General features: G+C 42.5%; 1 protein-coding gene across 1 annotated transcript in view; it reads left to right on the forward strand.

The window, feature by feature from the left end:
- Positions 1 to 14,574, forward strand: part of LOC117362914 (multidrug resistance-associated protein 5-like) — a 324,462-nt gene that overhangs the window by 80,197 nt on the left and 229,691 nt on the right. Inside the window, 1 exon segment of the mRNA XM_033950006.1 lies at positions 7,583 to 7,690. Coding sequence (XP_033805897.1) covers positions 7,583 to 7,690 — 108 coding nt within the window.

Consider the following 14,574-nt stretch of genomic DNA (forward strand, 5'->3'; position numbering starts at 1 on the left):
CACTCTTCAATATTAATATGAAGATCTACATGCGGTGAAACTATGACCAGGTGCCCTGCTGGAGAGGGGCTCCCGATATTGCTGCTGGTCTCGGTGAGCCGTTAGCACCGCTTCTTTCAAAGTGTTCTCCCCTGCTGCTTTGGGGGAGGGGTGTAACTGATCAGGTGCCCTGCTGGAGAGGGACTCCCGATACTGCTGCTGGTCTCGGTGAGCCGTTAGCACCGCTTCTTTTAAAGTGTTCTCCCCTGCTGGATCGGGGGAGGGGTGTAACTGTGATCAGGTGCTCTGCTGGAGAGGGGCTCCCGATACTGTTGCTGGTCTCGGTGAGCCGTTAGCACCGCTTCTTTTAAAGTGTTCTTTAAAAATTGAGTAAAGACTGGAGAAAGTAGAATCTCAAGGTGCCTCCTATCAGTTAGCTTTGTCTGAGATGACTAAGGATAGTTTGGCTATTCATTTACAGATGGAAGCTCTAGAACATGTTTCTATGGCTAGAAATCTAAGATTTCTGAATTTTCTGGTTACACACTATCGTTCTCCCTTAGAGTTATTGAAACTGTATATTAAAGACTAATTTGATATATATTTTGAAACTTTGTCAGTTGAAAGTGCTTTATTATTTACCTAGGGGTGTTAAACAAATGGAATCAGATGGTGCCTTTGATGTTGTTAATTCACCAGATATATCTAAGTTTCTTGAATCAACTCGGGATACTATAACAAAGAGATCAATGTTGTTGGTTTCTTTTTGAACAGAACAAAAGATGTTAGTTCTTAAAACACTTACCTGTTTTCCTTTCCTTCCCTGAAGGGCTGCCTCTACAAGAAATTCCTTGATAGATCCCTAGCATTCCAAGCGGGCAAATGGAACAAATGCCTCACAGCCCTCATCTCCAATTCCCCCCCCTATCAAATGTTCAGGAAGTCAATCAAAACCTACCTTTTTGACAAATTCCTCTAACTTCTCCCCCCCTCTTCCTTGCCTCCTCCTCTGACCTCGACTTACCTCCAGACTCTCCGACTCCTCCATTCTTGTTAGCCACTAAATGGCTTAACAAAATGGATCACTCAATCCAACTAATTATCCCGTCTTCATTATTCCCCATACTAAATGCCTCTGCTCTGCCATATCAAACACCGCAGTATGTATCACTGCTGTATATAACACCGCTGTATGTAATTTACAGCAAATGTAACTTCACTGCAAATGTAACCTAGCTGTAAAAATAACTTCACTGTAAATGTAGCATCGCCGAAAATGTAACTTCGCTGTAAATGTACAGTATCTTCATCTGTTAACCGCATAGAACTTCCATGGTAATGCGGTATACAAGAATAAAGTTATCATTATTAAGTTATTATTATATTTCCAGATGTTTCTAGGCCAACACAATTAAGACACAAATCTTTCCTGCAGCGTAGACCAAAGGTATTGGCTGTGGGAGTTACTGTAAGGGCCAGATTCTGTATAGGACACCTGGTCTCAGCAGCCGCCAAAGCACCTTTTGAGAATCGCACATGGGCGTCCTATATAGAATCTCATCTGTCCTAATGGACAGAAGCCTAACCCTACCTAACCACCTTAATTCTCTAACCAGGGTGTTTGTCACAGGCACCAGTTTGAAAGTCGCATTTCCGCTGAGTTGATTGTCACAGAGGAATCTCCTTGTAGCAATCAGTTTAGCAGCTGCAGCAGGGAACCCATCCCCTCTGCAAAGTTGACCGGGCAGAGAGATGGCCACGTCCTCTTGCTGAAACCCCCGAAGCCCCCCCCACCTAATGTCCACAGCAGAAGGAGTGCCCATTTCCTCCTGCTGCCACCTCCCTGAGACATCCCCTGGCAGGAGGGATACCCACTCCCTCCTGACGCTGGCCCCATCATCCCCTGAAGCCACCTAAACACTCCCCGACTCCACCCTGAAGTCCCCAAACACTCCCCGACTCCACACAACACCCCAAGATACTCCTGCTACTTCCTGAATGCCCCCCTGACATCCCAAGATCTCCCTGCCACTCCCAAACCTCCCTGAATGCCCCATACCTTAATCTGATTGCCGACAAGAGGATGCCCACTCCCTCCTGCCGGCAGGCCTGCCACTGCAAAATGTCAGGCCTTCCCAATCCCAGAGCATTCTGGGATGGCTCAGATGCCTAAGGCTTCTCCCATAGAAGTGGCCTTAGGCACCTGGGCCAACTGGAGTCCTAGGCCTCCTTCCCAGTGCATCCTGGGATGCAATAGGAGTGGACTAAGACTCCGATTGTAAACCAAACTATAGTATTAAGGACAAAATATACCATATGACCATTCAAACCTAATGATTTTGAAATATTGAGTACCAGCTTTACAGAACTTCCAAATTATTTGGAAACAATAAACTTCAACTAGTGGTGTGGGTATATCATAGTACCACTATTAATCAGATCATAGGATCTCTTATAACAAAATGTTATTCCAAGTCCCCATCCTTGGATTACAGATTCTAATCATATATATGCCACTCCCACACCTAACAAAAATATAAACTAATTTGTGTGCAAAAAAGCTATTCTAAATTTCTTGTTTTCAATCTTAAAAGACTACAACTTATTGGCAGCACATATCTTAAACGGTTATCACCAGTTCCAGCACTGGCAGGAAGTGATTAGAATCTGTGATCCCAGGATGGGGAATAACATTTTGTTAAAAGAGATCCTATGATCTGATTAACAGTTGTACTATGATATACCCACCATACTAGTTGAAGTTTATTGTTTCAAAATAATTTGGAAGTTCTGGTACTCTTGTTTAATCAATATTTAAAAATCATTAGGCTTGAATGGACATATGGTATATTTTGTCCTTAATACTACAGATTGGTTTATGATCATATATGGACAAAAGTTATAAAGAAACCCTCTTTGACATCTAAGACTCCAACTGGTCAGATCCCTATGAGAGGGGCCTTAGGCATCTGAGCTAATCAGATAATTTTTCAGTTATGTTATCTCTTTTGTTCTTCCTTGATGTGAACCTGAATGATCTGATTTGTATCTTTTTACTTGTTCTTGTTTTTGCCTCATTTTTCTGTATTAATTTTGTAGCATAAAGAAAATGCTAAATGCTAATAAAAAAAAGAAGAAAGGGACAGGTGCGATGTGATAGAGAAAGAGAGGGGCCAGATGTGCTCCAGGCATGTGGGGGAGGTGAGAAAGGAAGTGGTGGACTGGCTGCAGGCCTCTATAAAGGTGTAGGCATTATCTACTGACAGTTTTTTGTAATCCACTTTAATTCAGTTGCCTAAGAGACCTATATATTTACTGGTTTGCACGGTTTAATTCTCTTTTTGACTTTATTCTTCAGCATTTGATACCTTTCATTAAATTTAGATATTATGATATGTATTATCTGCAACTATTTTGCTGACATTTTTACATTTTGTCACACAAAATCACACAGTTAAGGAATCAGGCCCTACCCTGCTTTACCCACTTTAGCCTCCCCAAACAGCTGAGCTACTAACCGCCTATGAAAGGGAATCTTAATGTGTATGGGAGTTTGGATTACACTACAGAGAACTGTCGTGTGAATACTGTAAGCATAGTAGGGGAGGGACAGTTGAAGGTTTTTAAAAAAAAACACAGATATCCTAATGCTGGAAGAGATTGCAGTTTAGAAATGTAGCCCAGTGCGACTGAACTGTGCTTGAACTGTGAGAAGAAAAACCTGGCCTGGTCGTGTAATAGCAAGGTGGCAGAAATTTTCATAGGTTAAGAAACATTAAGATGCTAATCAAATATAACCTAAGAAAGAAGGATTTTTTGTTTAAAGATTTATTTTTATGAGAGTGGTGATTAGTAATGTAGCCTTGTATAAATGAGCTATGCTGGACAGCAAGGCAGAAAATCTGGCCTGCAGTTGGGTCTTATAGCAGGCCTAGACTGAATTCTACATTTTTAAAACACTTTTCATAGGCTGATTATGTGTAAGTGTATGAAGAGGAATATTTTGCTTGATGATTTTTCTTGGACTCGTTAAAGAATTTGCATAGTGTTTGACTCATAATAATGGGACTAATAGGTATTTTAATCTTTCCAGATTAAAGTAGGAGGCCTTGTCCCTGTGGCCTGAAGGGGTGCCCTGGCTGTACTGGTGACAGGACTTATGGGTTTCACAATACAATATCTCATGCAGAGCTTTTCTGAGAATAAAGCTTCTTTAATTTGCTGTCAGATCTAAAGTGGATTATTTTTTGCAGGAATTTATGTTGTGATATTTCTAATACATGATTTTTGGTACTTCTAGGCAAAAATTTTTAAAAACTGCATATAAATTCCTTCTTATGTTAATTTTGAACTTAACATAGTAACATAGTACCATAGTAGATGACGGCAGATAAAGACCCGAATGGTCCATCCAGTCTGCCCAACCTGATTCAATTTAAATTTTTAAATTTTTTCTTCTTAGCTATTTCTGGGCAAGAATCCAAAGCTTTACCCTGTACTGTGCTTGGGTTCCAACTGCCGAAATCTCTGTTAAGACTTACTCTAGCCCATCTACACCCTCCCAGCCATTGAAGCCCTCCCCAGCCCATCCTCCACCAAACGGCCATATACAGACACAGACCGTGCAAGTCTGCCCAGTACTGGCCTTAGTTCAATATTTAATCTTATTTTCTGATTCTAAATCCTTTGTGTTCATCCCACGCTTCTTTGAACTCAGTCACAGTTTTACTTTCCACCACCTCTCTCGGGAGCGCATTCCAGGCATCCACCACCCTCTCCGTAAAGTAGAATTTCCTAACATTACCACCCCTCAACCTCAAATTATGTCCTCTGGTTTTACCATTTTCCTTTCTCTGAAAAAGATTTTGTTCTACGTTAATACCCTTCAAGTATTTGAACGTCTGAATCATATCTCCCCTGTCTCTCCTTTCATCTAGGGTGTACATATTCAGGGCTTCCAGTCTCTCCTCATACGTCTTCTGGCGCAAGCCTCCTATCATTTTCGTCGCCCTCCTCTGGACCGCCTCAAGTCTTCTTACGTCCTTCGCCAGATACGGTCTCCAAAATTGAACACAATACTCCAAGTGGGGCCTTCTTCCTTCTACTGACTACGCCTCTCTTTATACAGCCCAGCATCCTTCTGGCAGCAGCCACTGCCTTGTCACACTGTTTTTTCACCTTTAGATCTTCGGACACTATCACCCCAAGGTCCTTCTCCCCGTCCGTGTATATCAGCTTCTCTCCTCCCAGCATACACGGTTCCTTCCTATTATTAATCCCCAAATGCATTACTCTGCATTTCTTTGCATTGAATTTTAGTTGCCAGGCATTAGACCATTCCTCTAACTTTTGCAGATCCTTTTTCATATTTTCCACTCCCTCTTCGGTGTCTATTCTGTTATAAATCTTGGTATCATCTGCAAAAAGGCACAAGAGATCCTGTGATCTGATTAATAGTGGTACTATGATATACCCACACCACTAGTTGAAGTTTATTGTTTCCAAATAATTTGGAAGTTCTGTAAAGCTGGTACTCAATATTTCAAAATCATTAGGTTTGAATGGTCATATGGTATATTTTGTCCTTAATACTATAGTTTGGTTTACAATCGGAGTCTTAGTCCACTCCTATTGCATCCCAGGATGCACTGGGAAGGAGGCCTAGGACTCCAGTTGGCCCAGGTGCCTAAGGCCACTCCTTCTATCCCTTCAGCAATGTCACTCACAAACATATTGAACAAGATTGGCCCCAGCACTGATCCCTGAGGGACTCCACTACTCACCTTTTCTTCCTTCGAGCGACTTCCATTAACCACCACCCTCTGGCGTCTGTCCGACAGCCAGTTTCTGACCCAGTTCACCACTTTGGGTCCTAACTTCAGCCCTTCAAGTTTGTTCAACAGCCTCCTATGAGGAACTGTATCAAAGGCTTTGCTGAAATCCAAGTAAATTACATCTAGCATATGTCCTCGATCCAGCTCTCTGGTCATCCAATCAAAAAATTCAATCAGGTTCGTTTGGCACGATTTACCTTTTGTAAAGCCATGTTGCCTCGGATGCTGTAACCCATTAGATTCAAGGAAGTACACTATCCTTTCTTTCAGCAACACTTCCATTATTTTTCCAACAACTGAAGTGAGGCTCACCGGCCTGTAGTTTCCTGCTTCATCCCTGTAACCACTTTCATGAATAGGGACCACATCCGCTCTCCTCCAATCCCCAGGAATCACTCCCGTCTCCAGAGATTTGTTGAACAAGTCTTTAATAGGACTTGCCAGAACCTCTCTGAGCTCCCTTAGTATCCTGGGATGGATCCCGTCTGGTCCCATCGCTTTGTCCACCTTCAGTTTTTCAAGTTGCTCATAAACACCCTCCTCCGTGAACGGCGCAGAATCTACTCCATTTTCTCGTGTAACTTTGCTAGACAATCTCGGACCTTCTCCAGGATTTTCTTCTGTGAACACAGAACAGAAGTATTTGTTTAGCACATTTGCTTTCTCCTCATCACTTTCCACATATTGGTTCCCAGCATCTTTTAGTCTAGCAATTCCATTTTTCATCTTTCTCCTTTCACTAATATATCTGAAAAAATTTTTGTCTCCCTTTTTTACATATTTAGCCATTTGTTCTTCCGCCTGTGCTTTCGCCAGACGTATCTCTCTCTTGGCTTCTTTCAGTTTTACCCTGTAGTCCTTTCTGCTCTCCTCTTCTTGGTTTTTTTTATATTTCACGAACTTGTGATGGTTGATCCTTACATTTTTACTTAAGCACAAATTTCAGATCTATATAAATCAATTTCTTGAATTGATTAATATGTATCTATGGTTTATGGTTTCTTTCTTTATATCCTGCCTTTCCTCAAGGTGGGTATGGGTAACTCAAGGTCAAAAGACAATGATCCAACCATAAAACAGGAGAAATTTGAAGGTTGGAGACTAACAACTTTTCTCATGGCACAAATATCAGGTCCAAGATATGTCCTGCTACATGCACAGGTTAATTTACCAATTGTTGCAAACTGATGGTCAGTAAGGTGTAAAAAAAAAAAATACTGGAACATGCAACAGCAGGAAAAATTTGCAAGTTAAAATCCAGAAACAGAGAAACACAGCACCACAGCTCCAGGTACAATCCTTCTTTGTGGGGTTCTTTAGGACTGGGGGACATCGGGAAAAAGTGTAAGTGGGAGCAGGAAGAACATCGGGAAGAAGTGTAAGTTGCCCCTTTAAGAAGCACTTGGTAGCATCAGACTGTATTTTAGTGGCCTGATACTTCCTACCCAGTAAAAATAATGCCAGCTTGCATTATTTTTCCAGGATAAAGCAGATAGGAGTATCCATGGCAAGATGTGTTATTCAGTTTATACAGCAATGAGGTGTTTTGCATGCTTTGCATCTTATTACTGTGTATCCTGCAGTACTTTAAATTAATGTGCATTACAGTAATATAATGTAAGTTATTGTCCTTTAACATGCATTACCAAATAATACATGTTATGGTCGTAATGCTTTTTAATAGCAACACACTCCCTGTAAATTGCAATAGGATGTTAATAAACATAATATTAAATGAAAATTAAATAACTTTTTTTGTTTTAATTCAGGCATTTACAGTTGTTACCATTTTCAACTCCATGACAGCAGCCCTCAAAATTTTACCACTGGCTATAAAATCTACATCGGAAGCTTCAGTGTCGGTCAGCAGATTTCTGGTACTATTTAAATTTCTATTTCAGTCGTTTATTATTTATTTTTAGAGGTCATTATTGAAATCAAGGTTCGTGGGACAAATGGTACACAAAAAACAAGTACAAAAAGAAAAACTTAAGTAGATGGATATGCACAAAACAAGCATCATTAAAAAAAATAAACAAACAAACTACAACAAGCATTGTGAATAGAATAGCCAACAAACTGGGATATAACAAATAATACTCAACAGAATATAACACCTTTAGTAATTTTTTTAATTAACTTCCCTAACCCCCCCTTCCATCAAATCCACTATAACCTGAAATATAGGGACTATGAGAACACACATAAAAAGAAAGAAAAGGGTAAGGGAAAATTAAAATTAAAAAACAAAATATACAATGTTGCCCCAGCAATGTAGAAGGGGAGTCAATAGGAGTAATTGGATACAAAGTGGAACCATACCTTGTCCCAATGAATTAAAAGCATGCCTATGGTCTGCTAAAAGACATCCCATATCACAGATTTAGTCAATCATTTAATCAATGATGGAGTTGTAACCATCTTCCATTGCCCAACCAAATTTAGCCAGGCTACATTTAAGAAATACTTTACCAATTTCGATTTGACTCTGAGTTAGTCCCCAGGGAATTTTATTAAAAAGATAAATACCTGGACCCCAGAGTATGGAACGGCTAATCCACCTTTGTAACCAATACTTGACAGCTCTCCAGTAGGTAGCTGCCTTTCTGCAGGACTACCAAATGTGACCCATCATATCAACCCCCCCCTACAATGTCTCCAACACTCGAAGAAGATAGAGGGGAGGTCTGATGGAGATGTGCAGGGTAAAGTACCACCAATATAGGACTTTGATCCCATTTTCTTTTACATTAATTGCCAAGGAGTTCTTAACCTGAGCTTTGGCCAATGTGTCCCATTCATGTTCCTGATAGTGAACTTCCAGTTCTCGTTCCTATTTAATATGATGCAAGCAATAAGGCCACACAACTTTCCTCAAGTACCTATACAGGCAGGAGATAAGCCCTTGATTACTTTGACAATCTTCACATATGTCCTCCAGAAAAGCCTCTTCTCTCAGCATTTTACCATTAATAACCTTATTAGAGAGAAAGGCCCTGATTCTAAGTCAGTGCGCCTAGCCAATCTAGACTCCTAACTTAATTAATAGGCTTAATTGGTGCTTAATTAGCTCAAATTGGAATTAATTGAAACTTAGGCACCTAGCAATATGACCATATTCTATAACGGTATGCCTAAAAATTTGTAGGCGTATAAAGAGATATGCAAGGGCATGGTTTGCACTTAAGCACCTTGTTACAGACTCAGGCTAGCTAGGCACCTAATTTGATGCCTATATTATAGGCTTGCTGGAAGCAAGCATACTTTTCAGGCACCTAGAGGTGAGCAACGCTTGGTGCGATTCATGAGAATGCACCCATTGGCACGGTTTGGGAAAATGAGGGTCTTTGTTACAGTGTACTCATATTAAAAGTATGGTCTAGAGGGCTGTGTGCTGTTGGGCTGTTCAAAACCATACTATTAACATGGGAAGAGGACCTTGATCTTTGTCTATATATTACAGGCCCCATTCCTCATGGGGACTATGTCCTCTAACATGCACTTCTGTTGAAGAGATGAAGTGGCCCAGTGGTTAAGGATACCTGCTCCATCATTCACAGGTGGTGGGTTCAAATCCCCAGAAAACGCAGATGTATATATTAGATGGCCCCTTGTCTGATTCAGAAACAACTGTTAGAATTTATTGTGGCTAAAGAGGGAGGGGAAGTGACTATTGGTCAAATAACATCTCCCACAGTGTAATAAACCAGCTGTTGGTTATTGTTTTCAAATGCTGTCCTTCTTTTTCTAATACTTGGATCTCTTAATTAGTGGACTAAATAATGAGTGTAATTTCCTTGTATTTTTGTTCTACTTCACATTTACAGCCTCTTTTACAAAGCCGCACTAGCAACTGCCGCGCGGCAACAGCCCCAAAGCCCTTTAAATCTCTATGGGCTTCAGGGCCGTTAGCGCAGCGCAGCGCAGCGCAGACACTAGCTTGGCTTTGTAAAAGAGGTCGTTAGTGAATTTTGTTTTCTAAATCTGTAATCAAGAAAAGTTTGCTTGTTTGTAACTTGAAAATTTAATAAATAAATAATAAGAAGAAAGAAAAATACAGAACAAAAAAAGGAAAATTGCTGGACTAGATTTATAGCCCTGCTTGTCCTGGGATAAAGCACAGTTACTTACCTGTAACAGGTGTTATCCAGGGACAGTAGGCAGATATTCTCACAATCCTCCCACCTTCCCTAGTTAGCTTCTTTGCTTTTTTACGGAACTGATAATCCCACGAACCAATGTCAAGTGGGAAGGCATTCACACATGCATGTTATGGATGGTCTCAAGACATCTAAAGAAGTTAGTGACAGTACACTTTTGCACTGTCCATACTGGGGCTCCATAGATGACATCACTCATCTGTGAGAATATTTGCCTGCTGTCCCTGGATAACACCTGATACAGGTAAGTACTGTGCTTAATGAACACTCCATGTAATGCACAGCAAGGAAATGTGTTGTTTCCCATGCATACTTTACCAGCAGAATCTGAGCTGTCGTAGCCTTACTTTACTGTCAGTGCCTGAACGCTGATTGGCAGATATTGACAGAAAAGTAAGGGGCTCATAATAATAATGAAAAAAAGTCCAAAAAGTGGCCTAAATCGGTACTTGGATGATCAAAAAGCCAGATTGTCTAAGTACTGATAATCAAAGCTGGTTTTAGACATATCTAAAACCAGCTTGGGCCTTTCCCCCTGCCTCTAAACACCTAGAGCGAAAAGAGATGTTTTTAGAGGAGGGGTAAGGATGGGAGGTGGGCAGGAGGTGGGCCGACCTAGACTTAGTTGTACAACAAGTATAACCAAAACCTTTAACAGGTTGCTCAGTCGGAACTTATATGTTTTGACTTAAACCAAGTCAAAACAGGTATAAGTTCTGAATAGGGGCCGTTAAGCTGATCGCGGCTGCCGTGATTTGCTCAGCAGCCCCGGCAACCTGCCTACCCACCACCGCAATGATCATGCCAGAAGAGATGGTTCATCTCTCCTGCCGCGATCACGATCCCCCCCACCCAAACTGCCACGAATCGCGGGAGGAGAGATTGGGCATCTCTCCTGCCGCAGGTCATGGCAGTTCAGGGGGTGGGGATCGTGATCGCAGCAGGGGAGATGAGGCATCTCTCCTGCCGTGATCATTGGGGGGGGGGATTCTATAACCGGTGTTGTTTTTGACAGACACCGGTTACAGAATCCAGCTTTTAGGCGAAGGACTGGCCCCTCCTTCACCTAAAAGGTCTTGTTTTGGGCGTTTGGGACTTGGGCAAATTTTTGGTTGATAATGTGTTGTAAGTTTAGATGTAGTGATGGTCTGGGCAATTAAACTGCTGAACGTAGAGGTAGACCATTCTCAAAAAAACCTTATTTTGGACGTTTTTTTTTGAGAATGGACATTTTCCCCGCTGCTACTTTCAGCGTTTAGGGCCCTAGGCCAAAAGGGGACTTTAGACTTTTTTTTTTTTATTATGCCCCTCCACGGCTATGTCAGCCAACCCTGCCGATAAAGGCCCCAATTCCCCATTAAAAAAAGAGCCCCCCCATCCCCCCCTCTCTCTCTATTCCACTGATCCCCATCCATGGCCCCCACCTAAAAAAAGGCCCTCCCCTCTAGAACCCCTGACACTCCCCAGGACTCCCGACATCCCCATACTTACCCCAGAAAATCCCTAGTGGGCTGGGAGTCAGCCCCCTAGCTCAGGGGCCCTCCTCCTGCAACCCCTGACACTCCCCACCCCACCCACATACTCCCATACCTTTTAGTAGAAAAAAACAGCAGGAGGGATGCCTACAGAATTAATTGAAGACATAGAGAATATCACTCTACGAGGAGAAGCTGTACTGCTAGGGGACTTCAATATGCCTGATGCAGACTGGAACTCATTTTCAGCGACAACCAGCGGTAGCAGGAGGCTCTTAACCTCCATAAAGGGAGCACGTCTCAAACAAATGGTAACGGAGCCCACTAGGGCCCAGGCGATCCTCGACCTGGTACTCACCAACGGGGAAAGCGTTTCAGAGGTCTCAGTAGGAGATACGCTAGCCTCCAGCGACCACAATATAGTATGGTTCAACCTTAGGAAAGGCTTCCCTAGATCAAACACGAAAACAAAGGTACTCAATTTCCGGGGCACAGACTTCGCACGCATGGGAGATTTCATCCATCAGACGCTGCAGGACCAAGCGGAGACCAATGATGTAGAAGCTAAGTGGTTAACACTGAAATCAACCATACATGAAGCAACTAGCCGCTTCATAAAATCAGTAAATAAACGACAAAGAAACAATAAACCCCAATGGTTCACCGCGGAGATCTCGCACCTCATTAAGGAGAAGAAAAAAGCGTTTCTCTCCTACAAGCGCACGGAGAAAAGAGAGGCAAAAGTAGAATATAGGACCAGGTCTACAGCGGTCAAAATGGCAGTTAGGGAGGCAAAACTTCGAGTGGAAGAAATTCTGGCAAAAAACATTAAAAAGGGGGACAAATCCTTCTTCAGGTATATTAGTGACAGAAAAAGGAACACAGGCGGGATAGTACACCTTAGAAGAACGGACGGAAGTTACGTGGAAGCAGATTCCGATAAAGCCGAACTACTGAATGAATACTTCTGCTCAGTCTTCACCTGTGAGGCACCGGGACACGGTCCCCAGTTGAAGGCAACACAAAGCACAGAAGACCCGTTTCAGAATTTTGAGTTCACACCAGGTGAAGTTTACAGTGAACTGGCAAGACTCAAGGTGAACAAAGCCATGGGACCAGACAATTTGCACCCAAGAATGCTCAGAGAATTGAGCGATGTACTGGCGAAACCGTTGGCTGAGCTATTCAATTTCTCCCTAAGTAAGGGGAAAGTTCCCCTGGACTGGAAATTAGCTAATGTCGTTCCTCTGCATAAAAAGGGTTGCAGGGCAGAGGCTGCGAATTATAGACTGGTGAGTCTCACATCAATAGTGTGCAAACTCATGGAAACACTAATTAAAAGCAAATTGGACACGATCTTGAATGAAGGGAATCTTCGGGATCCCAGTCAGCATGGATTCACCAAGGGTAGGTCCTGCCAATCCAATCTCATCAGCTTCTTTGACTGGGTAACAAGAAAGTTGGACTTGGGAGAGTCTTTGGACGTCGTGTACCTGGACTTCAGGAAAGCTTTTGACAGTGTCCCACACCGCAGGCTGCTAAGCAAGATGGAATCGATGGGGTTAGGAGAGACACTAACTGCATGGGTCAATGATTGGCTGAGTGGCAGACTTCAGAGGGTGGTGGTTAATGGTACCCTCTCTAAAACATCGGAGGTGACCAGTGGAGTGCCGCAGGGCTCGGTCCTGGGTCCACTCCTTTTCAACATATTCATAGGGGATCTGACTCAAGGGCTTCAAGGTAAAATAACACTATTCGCCGATGACGCCAAACTATGTAATATAGTAAGTGAATGCAGTTTACAGAATTATATGGCGCAGGACCTGCTTACATTGGAAAGTTGGTCCTCAACCTGGCAGCTAGGCTTCAATGCTAAGAAATGTAAGGTCATGCACCTCGGAAGCGGAAATCCATGCAGGACGTACTTCTTGAACGGAGAAACTTTAACTAGGACTTCAGCAGAACGAGATTTAGGAGTAATCATCAGTGCAGACATGAAAACTGCCAATCAAGTGGAGAAGGCTTCATCTAAGGCAAGGCAGATATTGGGTTGTATCAATAGAAATTTCGTCAGCCGAAAGCCTGAAGTCATAATGCCGTTGTACAGGGCCATGGTGAGACCTCATCTGGAGTACTGTGTGCAATTCTGGAGGCCACATTACAGTAAAGATGTGCGCAGAATTGAATCGGTTCAACGGACGGCCACCAGGATGATCTCGGGGCTCAAGGGTCTCTCGTACGAAGAGAGACTGAACAAATTGCAGCTCTACACTCTTGAGGAACGTAGGAAGAGGGGAGACATGATCGAAACATTTAAGTACCTCACGGGACGTGTCGAAGTGGAAGATGATATTTTCTTTCTCAAGGGACCCTTGGCCACAAGAGGGCACCCGCTCAAACTCAGGGGCGGAAAATTTCATGGCGACACCAGAAAGTATTTCTTCACAGAGAGAGTGGTTGATCATTGGAACAAGCTTCCAGTGCAGGTGATCGAGGCAGACAGCGTGCCAGACTTTAAGAATAAATGGGATACCCATGTGGGATCCCTATGAGGGTCAAGATAAGGAAATTGGGTCATTAGGGCATAGACAGGGGGTGGGTAAGCAGAGTGGGCAGACTTGATGGGCTGTAGCCCTTTTCTGCCGTCATCTTCTATGTTTCTATGTTTCTACTCTCTCTTGCCGGCAAACCCACTTCTTCAAAATGGTGGGTCTTCCTGTTCCCGGTATAAATGTAGACCAGATTCCTTCTTTGGGAACATCACTAATAAGTTCATCATTCAGTGGAGAAGTCAACAGAGTAGAATTTTGATCAACAAGGAAAGACTAGCATATTAAAGAAACCTTTTTGAAAAATAGGTTTCAAACTCATTAGCAGTAGGCTAGATTGTCAGTAGAAGGTACTGAAATAAGATCTCTTTAAGATCCAAAACAGGGTTTTTTGACCCCTCTCCCCCCGCCTAAATCTCCTTTAACCAATAAAACCCTGGCCTGAAACCTGATTGGACTAGGTTTAACAGGCTAAAATCTTCTAAATAGCTCTGAAATTGTTTTATGATAATTTATTCAACAACTTTATTAAGGAATAAAAAAATAGATAGAGGCCTATAACTTGTACATTGTTGAA

The sequence above is a fragment of the Geotrypetes seraphini genome, chromosome 6, assembly GCF_902459505.1.
Source record: "Geotrypetes seraphini chromosome 6, aGeoSer1.1, whole genome shotgun sequence".
Classification (NCBI taxonomy): Eukaryota; Metazoa; Chordata; class Amphibia; order Gymnophiona; family Dermophiidae; genus Geotrypetes; species Geotrypetes seraphini.